The sequence below is a fragment of the Lathamus discolor genome, chromosome 2 (genome assembly GCF_037157495.1).
Source record: "Lathamus discolor isolate bLatDis1 chromosome 2, bLatDis1.hap1, whole genome shotgun sequence".
Taxonomy (NCBI): domain Eukaryota; kingdom Metazoa; phylum Chordata; class Aves; order Psittaciformes; family Psittacidae; genus Lathamus; species Lathamus discolor.
Genome location: NC_088885.1, coordinates 132,639,360 through 132,660,468, shown reverse-complemented (window position 1 = coordinate 132,660,468; position 21,109 = coordinate 132,639,360). Strand labels below are relative to the sequence as shown.

The 21,109-nt window shown below is 43.4% G+C and overlaps 2 protein-coding genes across 3 annotated transcripts; one reads left to right on the top strand and one right to left on the bottom strand.

Moving 5' to 3' along the window:
• The first annotated feature begins 198 nt into the window (after window positions 1-198).
• Window positions 199-4,275, top strand: RBIS (ribosomal biogenesis factor). The gene is made up of 3 exons (XM_065668522.1): window positions 199-364; window positions 2,665-2,781; window positions 4,109-4,275. The coding sequence occupies exons 1-3, from the start codon at window positions 236-238 to the stop codon at window positions 4,175-4,177; spliced, it is 315 nt and encodes a 104-aa protein (XP_065524594.1). The 5' UTR covers window positions 199-235; the 3' UTR covers window positions 4,178-4,275.
• Window positions 4,234-19,809, bottom strand: E2F5 (E2F transcription factor 5). 2 transcript variants are annotated; one of them, XM_065668520.1, is made up of 9 exons: window positions 19,557-19,809; window positions 13,530-13,639; window positions 12,139-12,300; window positions 10,854-10,897; window positions 9,341-9,405; window positions 7,684-7,951; window positions 6,761-6,961; window positions 6,281-6,322; window positions 4,234-4,966 (listed from the first exon to the last, which is right to left on the bottom strand). In XM_065668520.1, the coding sequence occupies exons 1-9, from the start codon at window positions 19,686-19,688 to the stop codon at window positions 4,857-4,859; spliced, it is 1,134 nt and encodes a 377-aa protein (XP_065524592.1). In that variant the 5' UTR covers window positions 19,689-19,809; the 3' UTR covers window positions 4,234-4,856. The 2 variants fall into 2 exon arrangements, with proteins under 2 accessions (XP_065524592.1, XP_065524593.1); XM_065668521.1 differs by lacking the exon at window positions 6,761-6,961.
• Between the last annotated feature and the right edge of the window lie 1,300 nt (window positions 19,810-21,109).

Below are 21,109 nucleotides of genomic sequence, written 5' to 3'. Positions count from 1 at the left end.
AAAGGGGAACACACGCGGGGACGGGGCAGGGCACGGGGACGCGGACGGGGACGCGGACGGGGAGACGCCGCAGCCGTCGGTCCGAGGCACGGGAGGTGGGACCGGGATGGCGCAGCGCCCCCTGGCGGCTCCGCGCGGGATTGCCGCGCAATGACAGCGCTGCGGGGAGGGGGGGGGGAGTGACGGCGCGCGGGAGTGACGTCAGCTGTGCGTCCGCGCTGGCGGTGTCAGCGCTATGGGGAAGAGCCGGTCGCGGCCGGCCAAGGCAGCGAGCGTGTTCCGCATTGCTCGTAGCGCCGCCGCCGCCAAGGCCAGGGGCAGAGGCAAGGGCAGGGCGCGGCCCGTCACCTCCGGGCTGAAGCAGGTGAGCGGCGCGGGGGGGTCTGCCGGGGGTGAGGGGGGCGGTGCTGCGGGGCTCCCGCCGGGCCGGGCCGGGCCGGGCCGGTGTGGCCCTTCCTCCCTTGGGGCCTGTCTTGCGGAGCTCTCGTGACTGACTGAGGTGGTTAATGCACAGAGCCCCTCGGCCACGGGGTGGCGGAGTACACCGTTTCCACCCCAAAAAAGGGTTTATGTGTGGATGCTGTCATAGAAGCATGGAATGGTTAGCTTTGGAAAGCACCTTTAAAATCGTCTAATCTTCAGAGAAGCAGTTTATGTGACTCATGCCCTGCAAGCTTCTGCCACATAAGACTTAAAGCTGTTCTCCTTGGGGGGGGGGGTCATTTAGAAAGTACCCGCTAGCATCTCGGTGTGCCCCGGGGAGTGGGATGCTGCAGACAGCGTCAGTGGTTCAGTGAGGTTATGTGTACTTGCACCGTCACTGACGGTGTAATTCAGGGTATGCTTCACCAAAATGGCTTGACCCAAACCACGAGGCACAGATAGAGCTAAGGAAAGGCCTTCCTGCGCCTTTCTAAGGCGAAAACAAGCGAAAATAATACTAATTTTTTATTATGGAGAGGAATAAGTGGGTCGTGTGGCTGGGAGCAATGCAGGGGAAAAGGGATGGGGGATGATCTAAGCAAAAGTTTTCCTCTTGGTAGCCAGCAAGTCGTTATACAGCATCTGCTTCTCAGAAACTGCCTCCAGCCTGAGCTGTGTGATCTGCTGAGAGTTCAGCTGGTGCTTCTGGAAAGGCATGTGATAATATAAGTAGAAACTTAGTGGCTTATTGTTCCCATTAGATTTAGTGGCAGTGTGCTGGGCAGAGTTAAACAGGAGCTCTAAAAAAACACCCTTTCAGATTTTCTCCTGCAAGCTAAAGCTTCTTGACAAATTCATGTGGTAGACAGACTGGAACGTAACAAACTGTGGAAGTAAACAATTTCATGTTGATGGCATCACATCCCCACTTAGTCTAGAGGGTTCTGTATAATAAAGGGAGAAACAGGTTTAGAAAACATGAAAAGTCAGTAGCTTATTAGGAGTAAAATTTTATTCTCTGTGTTTGAAGCTGTATTCTTTAATTCATTAAGCCTTTGGGGATTTACTTACCATTAACCAGTATAGGAAGATGTTCAGAAAAATTTGTTATAATAGGTTTCTTCTTTAATAGATAAAAGCCCAACAACTTTTGATATACACATGCTAGCTATAGAGCCTCTTTCTGTGAAGGGAGTCCTGCCACAGTAGCTGAGGATATCAGGTATTAAAACTGACTGGATTGTTCCAGCACCTTTGTGAAGCTGGCAAACGGTAGCAAGCCCTGATGGGCAACCTGAGATCTTTGTAAATCGTGTTGCCCACAGTCCCATCCACTGGTCTGAGCTAGGAACTGAGACTGTATTTCTTGGGTCAGACTCCTATGAATTGAAGTGCTAACCTGAGCAGGCTTTTTTTATCAGCCTCTTGCCACTGCTTTCTTACTACTGGTTCTCTTGATCACTCAGAATAAATAGAATTAGTGGAATGGAATACCTGCTCTGAAATTCCAAAAGCTTTGAAAGCAAAATGAATACATGTCACCATTCACAGTTTGCTTCTACCTGTGTAAACTGCTGAGAGATGAATTACAGGGGTAGTCTGTGGAACAGCAGTAGTATCCTGAAATATGGGGTTGCCTGAAGATGTACGAGTGTGCTTCTAGAACATTTGAAATGTAATAAATTTAATAAATAAAATTACTTTTCCCCCAAATCGAGTCTGTTTTGCCTGTGAAGGTAACTGGTGAGTGATCTCTCCCTGTCCTTATCTCGACCCAAGAGCCTTTCATTATATGTTCTCTCCCCTGTCCAGCTGAAGAGGGGGAGTGATAGTGTGGCTTTGGTGGGCATCTGGCATCCAGCCAGGGTCAGCGCACCACACGAATGAAGGAAGGAACCTTTCCTGGAACTCCAGTCCAGCTAAGAGGAGCCAAGGATGGTGTCACAGGGCCTGTCTGTACTGTGGCTTTTGTGTTCTCTTGTGTTCTGTTTCTGGATCGCTATGGGCTCCATTTCCAATACAACAAGTTTGACTGCTTTTCATAATTTTCACCTTATTAGAACATTAGTAGTACATGACTGGATGATATAATTGCATAACAGAAAAACCTACTCAAAAGTAATTTTGGAAGATACACATATAAGACTTACTGTGTAATAGTTGTATAAAAATGGTGCAGTTTCACACGTCAATGGAATTCCTGTTAAAAAATACCAATGTGGGTTTTTTTTTCCTTCCCAGATAAACATGAAGAATGCTGAGAAAGTTAACGCAATAAATAAAGCATTTGCTGAAGTCCAGAAAGAAATACAGCAGATATCAAAAGGCACAGCAGCAGAACCTGAGAAGAGTCATCAGGTAATTTCCCTTTGTAAAAATCTGAGGAAGGAAATGAAAGGAATGTATATATTCAGAGCATTATATCCTGGCTCTTAAGACTGCAGGCAATTCATGCAGTTGCTTTAAAGCTATAAACAGAGTTTTATTAATTTCAGTGGTGTGGTAATTTTGAAATCTCATTAGCATTTTCAAGTGCTTTTTAACTAGCAATGTAAAGAGAGAAGAGGGTGGGTAGTCAAGCTGGAGCATGCTTCCAAAAACATATTTTTAAATTATGTTCTATTTTTTAATTGATTTTTTTTTTAAGTTAACTTCAGCTCCAGCTCATTGTTTTGAGACTTACTTTGCAACATGACACAGAAAGTAAGGATAAACCTTGTCATTCCCTACCTGAAGCACCTGATAGCACTCTGAACCAGCTCTGCCTCTCTCTGTTCCCAATTCTTAAGCCTTCATATTCCCTCATCAGAAGTATCAACACCTGAAAGAGACATTTCTGCACGGTTCTGAGTTACCGGCTGGGCTTAAACCATGACAAGCTCTTGCCTGCAGCACTTAGGGTTCAGGACAGTGTTTCACTTGTCTTCTTTTGTCTAGTCCTTTAAACAGGGCTACGTGCAGTCTTCTGCAAGAAATAATTCACAGAACTGCTGACAAACTCCTATGTATGTGACTCTGATGGTCTGGGTATGGATTGGGGGAGAGAGGAGGCAGTGGGCCAGGATGAGGTACAGATGAATCCACCCCAGCTGTTGTGAGAAGTAGACATGAGTTGAGTATTATTTACTGTGCCTGAGGTGATCAAGTTTCTGTATGGCTGGGAGCGACAAAACTAGTGTCAGATACCTTAAGGGAAGGCTGAGTAAAAGTAAACATAGGTGACAGTGCTGCCAGCACAGATGAGGCCAAGCGTTTCAAGGCAGTTAGTGCCAGCAGCGCTGTCCCTGCTCAGTTGTTATCGCATGCAGGCAGGAATTCAGACTATACCATTGCTCCTGCGCCTGTAGGGCTGTACGTGACCTAAAACTCAGTTTGATCGCTTGGGCTGTAATAGTATTTCCTCCAAACTTGCAAGAGTGTTGTCAAGCGCACTTCAGAACTAAAAGCTGAGCCTGTTTCCGTTTGGCCATTACTGGCATGATGCTTTGCCTTTCTCCTGCAGCATAAAGTATTGGCTACTGCTCTGTCAAGTGTAGTGAATCCTGGTTTCCTCCAGATTATTGAATTATGACTGCAATACTAGCCTAAATTAAACACATAAAGACACGTATTTATTAGTGGCTTTTTTTCCCAAACAGAGTCAATTGCTTTGTACTTTAAACCCAAACTTTTTTTTTTTTTTCAGGTTTCCACAAATGTGGAAGAGGAACCAGTAAACGTGGATGCTGCCACAAGCCTATTATCTCAGTTGTGATGCATAATGGACAGTGAAGGGATTGCAAGAAATGAAGATCAGAAATACTCATAAGCTTTGTTTGTACAATTTTATTAAAAAATCTTGTTAATATACAAGTATTGGCACACTTTTAATACAAACTACAAACAGACCTTTCCTGTCATCTAGGAAAGAGGAATGTCAGAAGTCAGTGTGAGAAACTTAAAGTGCTAAAACAGAAGGCACTTCACAAAATTGGTTCACTGAAACAATTTAGCATAACTCGAGGTGATGTCCTTCACTTTTCAGCTTGGCAGTGAAAGCTTCAAAACTGTTTGAAAGGTTAAAATACAGAAAGCTTCTAGGCAGTAAAGCTTCAAAGAAAACGCTGTTAACTGTGAGCAAGAAGCCTAATCATTTTTGAAAAATGCTCAGAAGACTATAGAACATGTTCACTTTTCTTACTAAAGAAAACTCCGAATAACTGGATTACACAGAGGACACACAGGTGAAAAGATGTGCCAGAATTTTTGATAAAAAGCCCCTTTTTCCTCATTGTTAAATTTGTTTTGTGAAGTAGTTAAAGGAAGCAAAAGGAAATAAACTCCCAGAGTCAGTGAACTAAGAAGTTATACATTCATTATTCAAATACTTAGGTTATGAAGAAGTCTAGAATGTTATAGTTAGAGGTAGATAAGTAGTCTGGTTGACACAATATCTAATAATTTAGTATCTGCACATCAAAGAGATCACAGACTCCTTCATTATCATCCAGGTTAAAGTTGTAGTCATCTCCGGGAGTAGGAGAGAGTCGTAAGAGAGGAAAAACTGTAAAGCAGGAATAGTTTAGTTTAAGTTAAAAACACCTTTGGAAAATCAGCCCTATCTCATAATTCAGTATGTTTGTCATCACCAGTATCAGGGTTAGTCTTAATAATTAAAATAGCCTTGATAATCTGACAAGCACGCTAAGACACATATTGTGAATACCTGTACTGCCTTCATTCAGGCTAAGTCAGTGACATGTCTACATGTTTTGCTTAGCATTTTAAGTGAATTTCCTGGAATGGAGTGATACCTGTGGAATGAGGACTTAATTTCTCCTTCTGCAGCAAAGGAGTTCCTGAGTAGCTTTTGAAACTTCCACCTGAAAGCCATCGTTCATATTTCTTCACCTTCTTACAGTATTGCCTATATCAGCCTTCAGGTATTTATTTTAAGTAAGGAAGTTGCAATTATCCCTGTTTTACAGGAATAAAAAATAAAAATGGAGGCTAGCAGTTTTTTCCGTGCACTGCATTTCAAGCATGGACTTGAATCCATCTTTGGGGAGGGAATGCAAGAAGAGAAGCCCCAGCCCTCATGCTGTACCTCAGGGAGCACTAACCTAGTGCAGAGGAGCTGGGCATGCTGTACCTGCTGTAAAAGCAAAGACTATTTCCATTTCAGCCATATATTGGCACATTCACATAATCCCATCTTGCCCCCCAGATCTTATAATTACATGGTTCTTTCTGGATAAGCCCTGAGGTTGTCTGCTTGAAAGGCAGGTAAGCAGAGGCTGTTTACAGAGCAGAGGGCAAGAGGAACAATACCCGCTGAGTTCACCTCTTTGCCTGACACCTCAGTAAGATGGAGCAGAGAGGCAGGGAACATGTGAACTCACTAGCTGTGGCTCGGTTCTGCACTTGTACGGCCACCAAAGCGCCATCTACCAGTCTGCATGCATGCATGTCAATATGTTCCAAAATGTTTACTCAAAGCACCTTGCAGGAAGCCTGAAGCAGAAGAGAATTAAACCAGATCTATTTTTTTTTTTTTTATGGCAGCACTCTAGTCATCAGCCTGTTCTTTCCTTGTTCCTGAATTAATGCCTGGTAGGTTACTCATGCATGTAAGTGCTTGCTGGATTAAGACTTTCATATTTTGATTGTTAAAAAACAACTGTTTTGCTTGTTAAAAAACACTTGCAGGGAATGGAAAGGGGAGCAAAGACAAGAATGACAAAAGATAGAGGAGGCATTATAGGGGAGAGAAGTAGTATCAATACTGACTTGGCATCAGATTTAACACCTAAGAGTGCTCTTCACACAAAACCCATGCTGCTACTTGTGATTATTAGAGAAGATGCTAAATACTTACCATCAGAAGACATGAGTTCATCAATAAGATCCCCACCAATCCCTGTGAAAGACAGAAGTATGTGCTTATGGAAGTCAATACATATTCCCTGCATTGAAACACTGAATTGCAAAGTACAAATATGGCTCATGTGCTGTGTAGGAGCCGTGGCAATATGTAAATGTATTCACCTTTGTATCCCTCATTTTTTCCTGAATGTCTTAGACGGTATTCACAAACCCTGCTTTGAAGGCTGCACTTCAATAGTAGCCACTTTAAACAAGTGGTATGATCCCTTACAGCCCTAGAGCTGTGTACAACATGAAGCTTATTTGGTAGCAGAGAAAGGTATTTTGCTCAAAATGAGTTTGATACTCAGAGCTGGCTCAGTGGCTTCATTAGGAGATAAACAGAGGCCTGTTATTTCCACTGTGTAACTTGTTGGTAACTTGGTCACAAAGAAGGGCTTAGGTAAAAATAACAGGAACTACTGCTTCCTACCTGTGGGCTCCTCCATCTTTGCCAAGTCGAATGAGTTTGCCTTGAGAATACAGTTAACATCCAGGGGCAGCAAGCCCTGGTAGTCGTTTGAACTAGCTGTAGCTTGGGTGACATCGCCTGCAAGGCTGGAGTACAACACCGACTCTGGAAGGCTGGAGTAAGGAGCTGCTGGGGTTGCACTGTTCTGCTCTGTGCTGCCGTCTGCAAAGACAGGCACATTGTGAATCTGTTATGGTAAAAGGGAACACAGACTGCCTGCACACGGCTTTGTCTTTTGAGGCAAACATGGCTAATATCTGGGATGAGGCAGGAGGAGTCTTGCCCTTCCAAAAATCAAAGGCATAGTTTAATGAACTGTTAATTAATTGAAGGTTAATAAATAAAGGTTAATCAGGACCCATCAGAGATGCAGGCTGTGACACTGACAGCATTTTCTTAAATCTTTTCCTATTACCCTCCTATTATTATGAAAAATATACCTGATATTCAGACAGTCTCTCACTGTGGCTATGTGGAAGAAGGGAAGTGACCTTGTGGCACAAAAGCTGGAACTGGTGCCTGTATTATCTGCCTCATTAAAAGGTACATGTTCAAATCATATTCTCCGTCAGAGGCTGGCAATTTCCTTCTGTACTGCATCCTGGAGAAGCACCTCAGAATAATTAACTGGATCACATTCAAAACCTGTTTGGTACAAGATGACAAGCTACGAGGGAAGAATCTGTTTCACCAGACAGAAGAGGAAGAGGTTTCTCTGTAACCTCTTCAGAGCTCTTAGTAAGCCCTTGGGGTAGTTTCTTAACAGGGAGCTGCTACACTATGCAAATTCTTGATCTTTCTTTCATCTAGCACCTTTTCCTTCTTCCCCTCCAGTTCCCCCCCCTCCCACCACCCACATGAGGTAGGAAAAACCCTGGACTGACCTGATGGTGTGTCCACAACCGATGTTTCTGGTAACTCTTGTGCTTGGTTCAGATCATGTTGTTCTGGTGGATTCTCAGGAGCTGCAGCAGGTTTAAGTGCAGTTGCGGGAGTTGCAGGTGGTGATGAGGACTGTGCAAGGTCATCAGGTGGAGGAACTGGAAACACCATGGGCTTGGAGAAGCTTGATTCTTTATTTATAAGCAGCACATGGATAGGTCCTGAACTACTTTTAAGATTGATCTGATATTTCTTCTGTCCATTCTGTCCCTGTAATGGTATATTGTGAATGTTACCATTCCTTGAGAACTCTTAACTTTACAAAATATAACAGTAACTGCATAGTTACTTCCCACAGAAAGTAATGAAGATGTTGGAACAGAATTCTCAAAGGGATACAGAACATAAACACAGTGCTCTTCTAGTTACATCACCAGAAGAGCTCAGAATTGGCACAGACTTATCAAGTCATGCTCAGGAAAAAAAAAAAAAGTATTTAAAACTAATACATGTTATCTGTCAGAAGACAAAACAAAAACCAGATGACAAACCTGTAATGTATTTACCTGACCAGAACACAGCTGCAGAGAACACAAACATACAATTCTATTAAGTGCTCAATGAAATACTGAATTGTATTTACATGGGACTTACAGCAAGGCTACATCTTACCAGTAACAGCAATGATGAACAATGATTTCTGTGTTTTAAGCTCCTTTTAAATGGAGCTTCAGAATGATGCTGGTTAGGACCAAGCATGCTAGAACAGCTGGTTATCTCACCCAGACTGAGAGAACACAGGATCATAAGTCAGTAGAAACAATTTCTTAACTGATTTGCCAGGCTTTCTTTTAGGCAAGTTACTGAAGCAACACAGCTAGGACTAGCCTCTAGCACAGCCTCAGTGAGACCACCGACTACACAGTGGCTCATTCAGCAAACTGTTTTTCTGCACATATGTTCTAGGAAAAATGAGCATGAGAAAAGTGGGAAGGGAGCCCTGGAAAAGAAGAACCAAAGCAAAAAACATCCAGCTTGAATATGATGACAGAGACTAAGATCAGCTGGTTTAGTGCTCAACAAAAAGCCAAAAAAACCCTAAAGATAAAACATCACAGCTGATAACTTTGGTCCCACAGAGAACCTTACCATTGCCTGAACTGATTTCAGCAGAGATGGACAAAGCCAGTATCACTGATTAGCTTAATTGTTCTAGCTTTGGATGATTTTACCATACTAGACTGTACTTAGACTCACTAAAAAAGCTTGTCAAACTTCTCAGGCGAATTTTAGCCTTCTACAAGCATAGTGGCTATCATGCCTCATACAATGCTGTCTCCCAATTATGTGACAAAAAAAAGTAAAGATGGACAGACGTAAGTAATCTGACCTCCCAATCTCACCCATTTAAGCCTTTAAACTAAAGTGAGACTGTAGTTTATCCACTCTAGTACCATGAGACTAAACATAAACCAAACTAAACCTGCTGCTAAATCTAAATTGCTTTTTCCTAAGAGTACAATACAGCAGAGAAATTTGACACATAAAAGTCACTGCTAAAAAAGTTCTCAAGGCAATTCATGACAATTATGCCTAATGTAGCTCTTCTTTTCCACTGTCCCCCTGGAACACTTAGGTAGACAAGAAACCAGTACATACCATTTCGGGTATAGGTACTTCTAACTGTGTACCACAAGGTGCTTGAATTGCTAGAAGTGTGTCTCCTGGTTAAATAGCAATGTTTAAGAAAGGGTTAAGTGTGCACATTTTCCTTAAGTCTGGCATGCTATCCACTCAAATGATATTACAAGGCCACTTGTAATACTGCATAATTACAGCATAAATAAACTTGTGGTGGCACCTGCATAGTCCCTGTTAGATGTAAGTACTTTGCATAGTATAAATCACAAAGTTCTAGTACTTAAACCATAGTTGCAAGAATCTTTTCTCATAGCAGTACAATATTTACCACTTCCTTTACCTGTCTGTTACTGTCCCCAGATCTCCTAGTTGTATATACAAAGCGAGGTGAAAATATTTAATAAGCTCCTTTTTCAGCTAAACCAGCTCTCTGGTCCAGCTCACTTCATGGCTTTGAAGAATGGCGGTAGTACAGAGAGATTTAATAGGAGGAAGAAAAGTTTTTAATGATTGTCTTCAATGCCAGCACTTCCAAGTGTCTAAGCTCACAGCTTCTGCAGCACATACAACTGGGATATATCAGCTGGCTACCAAACTCACCTGTGGCTTACTATGTACACTGAAATATGGTGGTTAAGGTCAGTAGATCACAATTACATCAACAACACTGGCACAACCTGCCTTACACTGCAGGTCACTCACCTACTTGCACATCATTTCCCCTTTGTCCAGAACTTGGGATAACACTTTTCTTTCTCTGCTTCCCAAGAGACTTACATGAAGTACTATGTGACTGGTGTACTAAGTGCCTCCACATTTTGTAATGACTAACTCGTTTTAGTAACAGCACATTTTTGCTAAACTCTGCAGTAGTTGTCTGATCTTGCAGTTTTATTCAAAACCAAGCCCTTGTTCCCTGTGGCAAAAAAGAGATGTTCTGAGCCTAGCTGGAGGCTGAACAGCAATCTTCCCTTGGGTGTTCCAGGATCAAGAGAAGATGTCAAGGGAATTAACTTCTCTTAGAAATTCTTGGCAACTTCTTCAAATTTCCTGTTCAGAAGGAATACTTTTGATTTAGTAGCAATGTCCCATCACTGAACTTCAGGTGGCTCCATTTATAGCATTCATCTATAGCATCATCAGGAGCTCCCTTTGTCCACAACAGCCATGAGAAAATGTTATGAAGCTTGGACCTGCCTCATCTTTCTGGTGTGCTGGACCAACATGTCCTGTCCCTGGATCCATTAATGGCCTGAGACAAGCTGCTGCAAAGCATGAATACAGAAAAATACTTCTGAAACCAGTACTCCAAAACCAGCTAAGCTTCCATTCCATACAGTCTGTGACCACACCTAGAAAATGCTAGAACTTGCTAGTCATGAACATCATGAGAGACATCTATTTAGTACTGATCACTATTAAGTACTTCTAAATTCACAATACTTGAAGGGAAAAAGCAGGCTAATTAGCAAGTTAGTTATCAGGAGGAAAGTCAGGAAATCCCTCATTTTAAGAAATAACAGCAACTTACCATTGAAGCAGTTGCAGATATCTTCATGGGTGACGTATGAGAACGTAATTTATGTCAAGGAACATATTTTGAGAGCTACGAAAAACTAGTATTTGTTGCCACTTAAAAGACATTTGTCCAAGCTTAGCCTAACCTGTAAACTTACTGCTGTTACTCAGAGGTGCACTCAAGACATGGTATTTTGCTTTCAGAATGGCTAGTTAAAAATAGCAGAGTTCTGCCTTTTAAGGGGAAAAAAAAACCCCAAAAATCAGCATCTGTGAAGAAAATACAAAAAGAAAAAAAAATTAAAAAGAAGAACATGTAAAATCTTGTTTGGAAGAATACCATTTACCTCAGTGAATTGTGACACTACAGAATTCAAGTACATAAAAGGACTTCCCAGAATCACACAAAAATACTGCCAGAGGGGACTTGAGAGAGAATTTGCCATCTCATTTTCCTGCCTCAAGGTAGGATCAACTGTTAAAGACATTCCAAACAGATATTTGCCTCCCCTCTTATGGAAAACCTCCAGAGATGGATATTCCACCACCTTCCTGGGGGGTCAATTCCAGTGCTAGCTCTCCTAAATGAAAGTTTCTCCTAACATCTAACTTCCACCTCTTTTGCTACAAGATCCATTTTACAGGAACAGTTTCTGTAGAGCAACTCAAGTAACTTTTAAGCACTCTTCATCATGCTATAGTTAAGAAGGGCACTTTCCTGCTTCCAATCTCAGGTGCCTATTTTGCTCAGTATCTTGCAAGACAGCTAAACACACGGTTACAAGCAATGAAGCTGGAACTTCCTGCTCATGGGGTATTGACTTGCAGGATTTTTTCTTGTTTGAAACCCAGTAAGCTTCAGGACTTTTTCAACTCAGTTTATCTTTGGCTGATAGATTAAACTTTTCACAAGAAGGAAGCAACACAAAAAAAAGTTATGTAAAACACTGGTATGAAAGTATAACTTCAAGTGCCGAAAACCAAACAATTAATTTTTAAATAAGACACTGGGATTATGCTATGGACTTAAAAATTACTGCCATATACATATATATACACACACACGTATGTATGTGCTAAATTTTATTCAGGTTACCAATCATACTGTCACAGAAGTTAAAAGGTCATGTAAATAAGATTTGGATTTTTCTTTCTTTTTGAATAAAATCCTGAAAAAAGTATTTGCCTTTCTTGGCTTCTAGATAAAATGGACTACATGATACCTTATTGATTACCTATGCTTTAACTGTTGCTTTAACTCTAGCTCCATGATGCAGAGAATTAATTTAAAAGGATATTGGTTGTTTGTAGAATCATCCATGACATTCTTGATACTTTGCTGAAGCCACAGTTTCTGCTGATCCAATTCTTTTTCTTTTAGCTCTAGATCTTCAATTTCAGCTTCCAGATACCTCAGCCTGTCTATGACTTCTTTTGTATTGCAGCCAGCACCTACTCCTCTTAAAAAGGTACAAGGGTTCATGAAACCACAAGTGAAACATCTAAACCAAACAGGCAAAGACAAATCTTTCAGACTACTTTCAACATTTTGAAAATCCACTAATATTCAATATGAAGGTGTCATGGTTTAAGCTCAGCTGGTAACTCAGAACCACACAGTTGCTCACTCACTCCCCCCCCCTTCTTCCTCCCCCTGCTCCCGGAGGGATGGGAAGGAGAATCGAAAGAATGTAACTCCCACAGGTTGAGATAAGAGCAGTCCAGTAACTAAGGTATAACACAAATCACTGCTGCTACCACCAATAATAATAATGATAAGGGAAATAACAAGGGAAGAGAATACAACTGCTCACCACCCACCGACTGATACCCAGCCCAACCTGACCAGCGATCTGTGCCTTCCAGGTAACTCCCCCCCAGTTTATATACTGGGCATGATGTGCTGTGGTATGGAATACTCCTTTGGCTGGTTTGGGTCAGGTGTCCTGTCTCTGCTTTCTCACACTTCCTGTGCCCCTCCTCCCTGGCAGAGCATGAGACCAAGAAAGTTCTTGGTCAGAGTAAACATTACTGGCAACAACTAAAAACATCAGTGTTATCAGCGCTGTTCCCAGGCTGAAAGTCAAAAACACAGCACTGCACCAGCTACTAAGATGAAGAAAAATGACTGCTACTGCTGAACGTGGGACAGAAGGAAAGGTGTGTTTACCCTTGCAGCAGTGCTTTAACAGAAAAAAATCAGGTCAAATTTAGCATTTCCCTTAACTGAAAATTATTTTCTTATGGAATGTAGGTTTTCTCTGCATTGGAGATGCCTTGCAGGCCCTTTTTCCTTCCCCTTTAAATCTTAGCTTAAGCTTTCACATTCCATGACCCAAGGAAAAACAGGCATGGGCTACAGGAGGGTGGGTATGTGGAGACAGTGTGTCCCAATACCCCTCCAGATTCACCTAATTTACTCAATTACAAGTGCCAGTTACAAAGCAGCACTACAGGTTTTTCTGAAAGTTTCTCTTTTGTATGCTTTAAACTTGATTTTATGTATCAAAGATGCAAGTTACAGGGAAGACTTTCATTTGAAACTTTGCTGTCATTCTAAAATGTCGTACTGCTGATTGACGAGCATAACGTTAATTTTACAGTGTCATATCTAGTCAGGGTAAGTGGAGAAAAAGCAATTTTTGTGGCTCTTGAGCATGTGAAAATTTGCAAGATTGTCATGGCTTACTTCCACTGAATGCTGTTTTTTGACTTCTTCTCAATGAGATCAATCCCCTCCAAAACGTTGGTGATATCATAGATCCTTCTCTTCTGCCTCACAGCAAGGGTATCAGCAGCCTGTCAAGAGAAGAACAAATATCAGCAACTTGCATGCCGAGGGCAAAAAACAGTTCAGCCATACCCTTGGAAACATGCCCACTAATGTCATTCTGATAGGAGAAGGTTCAGTTCAAGAGCTCAATCTTGAATTCAAAAGTTCTGCGTGTAGTGCTACAAGGCACGCTGAGAGGAGTCACCTCTTTGAAGGCCAGCAGGCCTACCCTCGACAGAGAGGAGAGTTTACATGTGTTGCAAAACCCGTGTCTGGCATTTGGAGCACATGTCAGTCAACTGCACGCAGCAGCTTGCACTGCTCTTTTTGGAAGCTAGGATAGAAGAGGGAAGGCCAACAGCAACACCCTGCAGTGAAGCAAACCTCTGAAGCCAATGTCTTGAGTTTATCATCCCTTCTGCTGACACTGGAGGTACTGCAGTCTTTGTTTCGATTTAACTGTTCTGGGATATATAACGACAAGGCTGTAGTTTCACAAGGCAGCTGTGGGAGAGCTGCAATACTTCAAGCCAGCTTCATCCTCTAACATTTCACTGCACAAATTCACCTCACAGCGTACATGGGCTTACTCTTATCTATCACACTGAATGCCAAGAGCTGTTTCACAGCCACCAGGACCTTGGTACAGACCACAGGGATGCTTGCCAAGGTCACACTCTCACTTTTACATTACAGCTAACTATGCTGTGTGTCTGCATGCTGCCAGAGCTCTTCACTGAAAGCAGTGTCAAGCAGAGGAAACAGTCTGTTTCATGCTGTAATTCTCGCCAGGGTGACTTTTATGTACCTGATGCAAAGACCTAAATAAAAATAATCAAACTGAGCTAGTTGTGCCTTCCACACCCTCAGCTCTTTGATGCTGTGAAGCAGCTCAAGTTCAGAGAATATTAGCTAAAAAGAGTAAAAAGCAAAGAGAAGTCTGATTCTGTACCTACTCAGGAAACTCAGAGTCAGTGATTACAAGGGATTATATGTATTAAACAGATTAAAAACAAGAAGAGAAGGACAGCTGGCAAAGACTTCTGCATTCCAAATGTGAACTAGTGAGTAAAGCCAACTAATTTCCACTATAGGCACATAATGATTTATTTCAGTTTGTCTTAACAATCTATTGAATCAATACTTTTAATAAAGTAAATTATATGAAGAGTACAACTTTAGACTACCACAACTAGTAACGAAAACCAAATCCATTTTATAGCAAAGTCTACATAATTCCTTTTACAGTATTTTCTGAACCATAAACAAACTTGCTAATCTCCCAAAGAAATAACATTTTCCTGTGAGAAAGTTAATTACTTGAACTTAGTAGTACTTATTTTTTGTTTTTGCTAGTGAAGTAAAATTAAAATCCAAAAATTAACGAGAGGAGATTAAAAAAATCCCAAAAACCAACTCAGAACTGTGAAGTATAAACACTGCTTTTTCTCTTTGATAGTGATTTACCTACTAAACTGTATTTCTACTGATATCATTATCAACAGTTAGCTTTTGTACAGTTTTCTGTAGCAGCTTGTTAAAGTCTTTTCCTATCTAACAAAACAAACCAATACAAATACATATAAGGCACACACTTCAGTTCTCTCCCAGGAAATGGGCTCTTCAGTCACTTGCATCAGCAGGTACGTGCCTGCTACCTTAACCTGCTATTTTTGCTGCATGCATATACAGACATAGTGCTTATGACAACTGCAAGAGAAGCCTTCAAGATTCTAGGAACTGACAAAACTGACACCACCTATGCAATGTTTAATTAACACCCCTTATCTCTCACAGTCTTCAGAGGCACAATTTCTACAAGCTGTCTGCATTATTCAGTACAAGGAATAGACCGCACGCAATTAATCAGCTGCTACTCAGCTTTCTGTTTTTCTTCTCACTGCTTTATGTATGGACCTAGGGCTTAAGACTACCACTAATTCTGAACGATGAAGAAACTGCTCTGGAGGTAGGCTGCATTACCTCTTGAGATATTACAAAAGGCCCATCTGTACAATATGTGAATGCTTGACTACCCTTAATGTATTTTCAAACTGTGCTGGCAGTAAAAGATACCACTGTATGTAAATCATAGCTATAATACAAGAGTTAAAGACTTCTTTAAAAAAAAAAGTCATTATTTTTGAGTGCTCAACTTCAGATAGTTCAACATTGGAGTAATCTCAATACCCTAAATGATGCTGCATTTCATATCCCCAAATCACAACTCCCACTAACAGCAGCAGTGGAGATACACCATTGCTGCAAACTAGGCTCCAGAACCTCAGGTTACTGACTGAGAAAATGAACACCACAGTTACATACATATTTGGCTTGACTAGCCCTGTATATGATTCAATCACAGCTGCAAAATCTAACTACTTAAAACAAGAAACCCAACTAAGAAGTCGAACTGGGGCCAGCTGGGAAGTTGAATCCAGACATTCACAAGCTTTTTGGTGTTGGCCTTTTCACCTAATTAATTACCTTCCCAAAATTTTATAGGGAGCTTCACAGACATTTTAAAAAATAATTGAAAAGTTCCTTCTTGACACCGTCCAGTGTGACACCTCCTGGTAGGCACATGGCTAGAAATTAAGTTCAGGCATTCAGTTCCTTCACACAAACCACACACTAATGACTTCAATAATTAGAACAGCCTCCAGAGGCAAATCTCCTGTTGTCAGAAACACTTTTCAAAGTTCAATTTCTCAGCATATGTCAAATGGTTGAAGCAGATCCAGCAGCATAAGAATGGGACATCTACCACAGTGGCTCTGCTAATACAATTAGATGTAGCTTCTGCAGTCCCTCCTCTGAATCAGTTGTATTTGGAGTTCCTTCACAAAATCTTTTCCACCTAAAACTGCAGCACCCTAGTCATTCCTTTGATTAAGTACATATCTAAGACAGACAAGTGCTGTGAGCATCTCACAGACAGATTCAGAACTGGAAGAAAAACATCTAAGTGCAGGGCTTCGGTTCTGTGTGCACGCACATCATGCAACTTCTGGAATACAGAAAACACACTGGTCAGCAGTTTCAGCTGCAAGCACGCACACACACAAAACCCTGCCCAGAAATAAAACACCCAACCAGAAAAAGGATAACTGAGAGTTTGGTTGCACTCTCACACAACAATTTCTTTGCTCCCTGGGAGCTGACAAAAGGCAGCGGGAAGCATCGGCTGCACTTTCAATGCATTTACTTGGAAGAGCAGAGGAATTTGCTAGAGCACCGCAGCAGTCATTATGGAGCAGCTTAACAAAGCAGAAGGGCCAGCAATGCCTGCTTGCTCTTCATGTGTCAAAGGAAAGAGGTCCTGCATTTTCTGGACTGTGCCATAGCAGGTGACATCTTTTTCTCCCCAACAAGACTGTCAACAGATTGGTGGGAGACTTAAACTGAAAGGCATGCTTGGCACCTGTACGTGAAAGTACTGAGTATCATTACGTGCATAAAGGTTAAGGGAACATATGTAATAGATGAGCTTTTTCTTCTTCTGTGGAATAGGGCAATCTAAGGCAGTTGTTATCTGCATCTGATCAATGCATTTCTAAAGTTAGTAGCAAACAAGTAGATTTTAGAGTACCTGATGTTTTGCACTGTTCATCAGGAGCACAATCAGGACAGGAGGGATGGCATTCTGCTAAAAAACAAGCCTGCTCACAAAATCAAGGCAGAAGTAATTGTAAGCTACTGAAGAGAAAAAATACCTAATGTCTTGGGCATCATTTCAGGTGACATCCCTTATTCACTCATCTTGTTCTTTTTCTCTCTTCCCTGCAATTTGTGGGGTGCTGCATATAGGAGCATTGATTACTTTCCCTTCTATATCATCCCTTAATGTTTTAAGCTTATTTCCATAACTAGATTTCTTTATACATGGTTACCAGGGGCAGTTATGCCACAATTTGAGAATAGCTGTTTCATTTTAAAGTAAGCACTGTAGAGTTAAAATTTCATGTAAAGAAAATCCTCACTCCCGCTCCCACAACTTGTCAGATGTGAGCACAGAAGCGTCCAGCACTGAAACATTTCCAAAAGAAATTCATCACACAGAACTCGCAGGGCTCCCTGCACCCAGAGTGAGGAACAGCGCCCATGTATAGGATACATAACTTCTTCTTCACAATGACTCAGCACATGTGCCCAAAAGTATTCTCTTACAGACCTGTAATTATAGATGTACCCAAAGTTGTCCAGGAAATGTTCTATAGAACAGCATTTCATTCTCAACTGCTAAATCACAATGCTAGAAGTACACTTAATGTTTCCAAGTTGTACTTCCTTCATACCGCCCTGCTGGTTTTGCTGCAGAAATATGCATCAGCAGCACAACAATACCTATCTGTAGGGAGACATCTGAAGACATTCACTGCATAAAGCATTCCTTGGAACACTGCCCCATTTCAAGACCGTCCTGTTCTTCAGTTCCCCTAAATGTTGGCTTTTATTTTTCCTTAGATATGCAGCTTATTCATGAGAAATACAGGTTACAGAAATGTACATTCCCACAGTTTATGACAGTGCAAATGACTTATGCACTTCAATTAGTATTTACTTCTAACAAACAGTATTCTATGCATCAGAAACTAGTCTCCAATAGGTCTTGAGCAGTAATGTCTATGGCTTGCTGCAATGCTCACTTACTTTTCTCTACCAACCTTCCCACCTCCTCTGGGGGTATACCTTCCTCACACAAGGGAATGAGAAATGTCATCCCACGCCTCTACACAGCCCAACCCCATTGTTCAAATCCGTTTTTTTTTTTTTTTTTTTTTTAGCTTTTTAGGCTAAGCTTTTTGGCCTGATGTCCTACAAATTGAGTACGGTTTGCTTCTCAAACTGACCTGGAACAGCTCGCAGCACGCAAAAGTAAGCTGCACAACAGTCCCCGAGATGTGGACAGCTTAGTTCTGTTTTTACTAAAGAAAGAGGCAGTTAAATACCAAGAAGTTAATCTACTTGCCCACACCACAGCATAAATAGATGAATATAAAACTTATCAGTGTCCTTCCCAGTGCACCCCGAAGTTGCACTAGCCACAACAGCACCACTGAACAGCTTGCTCTCTTGCACAAAAAAGCCCAGAGAACACCATTCGCCTCCATGGAGCCCAATCAGAACAATCAACAAATAAGGCCAGTTCTCCATAAAGGACTTCAACCAACCAAAGTGCCAAAGCAGCCTCTTATTTCACCTTGCTTACCCCTCACAGCTCAATGCGGGCCTAAACCAGCCAAAATACACCTTCACCTCGATGTGCTGCATGCCCCGACAGCCCCGGGGGTCCTGAGCAGCGCCCCAGCCCCTCCGTCACCGGCACAGGATTGGGGCTGTCCCAGGATTTCACCGGGGAAGTCCTCCTGCTGCCCAGCCCTTCATGCCTCAGAGGCGGTTGGCTGCAGAAGTGAGCGATGACGATTTGCCACCCACCCCGCCAATTATGCATCTTTCATACATAGTATATCTGCTTTACACAGATCTTAAAAGTACTAAAAAAGGCGATGGTCTGGTTTTCAACTTGCTAAAAGGATATCGACCGGGACTGACAAGAAACAGGTTTAAATAAAGGCCCATACACTGAATCAGTGCAGACAGCAACGCAGGCGAGTACAAAATAAATTAAACAATAAAACAGAGAGCTACATTTTACGCACGATAACCATTTTACCCTCTTTAAAAGAGGCGGAACGCCTATTTTAGCCTACGGCGGCAGCTGTCAGCCATCACCGCGCAGCCCCGCTGCCCCAGGGAGGAGAGGGAGGAGAGATCAGGCGCCTCGGGCAGGCCTGGCCCGGCTGGCCTTGGGCTTAGCCCAGCCCGGCCCGGCCCAACTCGGCCACCCCGCCACTCGGCCGCCCTCCCGCAGCGCGGCGGGGCAGTGCGCCGTCCCCCCGCGGCGGGCAGGCCCCGCGCCGTCCAGCCCCGCCCTCGCACCGCTTTGAGGTCCAGCACGCCGTCCTTGGCCTCCTGCAGCAGCGACACGAACTTGGTGGTCAGCAGCCCCAGGCTCTTCTCGTGGCGGCTGCTGCTGCTGCCGCCGCCCGCCGCTTCGGCCGCCGCGGCCATGCCGCCCTGCGGGACCGCACCTCAGCGCCACGTGTCCGGACCGCTGCAACGGCCCAAGCCCGGAACGGAGCCGCGGCCCGACGGCTGCGGCGGGAGGGGCGGTGCCGCAGGAAGTGACGCCGCCGCCGTTGCCTTGACACCCGCGTGTTTCGGCCGCGGGCGGCGAGGGGCTGCCGGAGGGGAACGGGCCGTGCCCGCCCCTCGGGGCTGCGGCCGCTGGGCAGAAGAGGGCCCTCTGAAGAGGGGGGCCGTCCCCCCGGGAGGCAGGCGCTGCCCTACCCGCAGCCGCTAGCCAGGGGAGCCGGGTAGGGCCCTGGTGCCCCGCGGGACTGCCTCTGCCCTGCACGGCAGCTCTTCGTCGCTCCACCGTTTGCTTTTGATATAAGCCCATTTAGATTCTTTATAAGCTATGTTCCCGCATCTCCGGAGGCCAGGTGGTGGTGGGCTGGTGAGGGAAAAGACCCCTAGATGCCCCATCGCAGGAGGCAGCAGAGCACAGAGTGAAGGGGCATTACACTGAATGTCCCATGTTGTACAGCAGCTGTACCCGCACGGTCAGGGCCATATATGTACGTATAGGAGAAAGCAGGTGGGCTCCCTTTGTGGACCTTGAATCACTGATCTGGAATTTTACCCTTTATAAGCCTATGCCATCTCCCTGCCCTCCCCCCACAAACAGTACTGTGCAGAGCAGGTGTCATGGTTTAAGCTCAGCCGTAAATGACACAGTCACTCTTACTTCCTCCCCCCCCCCCCACTTTCTTTCCCCCACTCCCAGAGGGACAGGGAGGAAAATCAAAAGAACGTAACTCCCAGGGGTTGAGATAAGAACGGTTCAGTAACTAAGGTGTAACACAAACCACTGCTGCTACCACCAATAATAATAATGATAAGGGAAAAAACAACAGAAGAGAATACAACTGCTCACCACCCACAGACCGATAGATGCCCAGCCTGACCCTGGCAGTCAACTCACCCTTCAGGGTAACTCAGTTACATCCTGGGCATGAGGTGCTGTGGTATGGAATACCTCTTCGGCTAACTTGGGTCAGGTGTCCTGTCTCTGCTTCCTCCCGGCTTCCCCTCCTCCCTGGCAGAGCATGAGACTCACAAAGTCCTTGGTCAGACTAAACATTTGAGCAGTAACTAAAAACATTGGTGGTTATCAGTGCTGTTCCCAGGCTGCATGTCAAAAACACAGCACTGCACCAGCTACTAAGGAGAAGAAAATGACTGCTACTGCTGAACCCAGGACAGCAGGGCAAGGGCTGTTCATTTCCCATGCCACTGGAGGTGCTTTATTCAGTTATTGGACTGTTTATTTTGCTTTGCTGCTGCTTCCTTTCTTAGAGCAAAAGCAGCCTGGTCCCAGCTCTCAAGGTTGTGCTTTATGAAAGTCCAGTCACTGATCATCAGTGAGT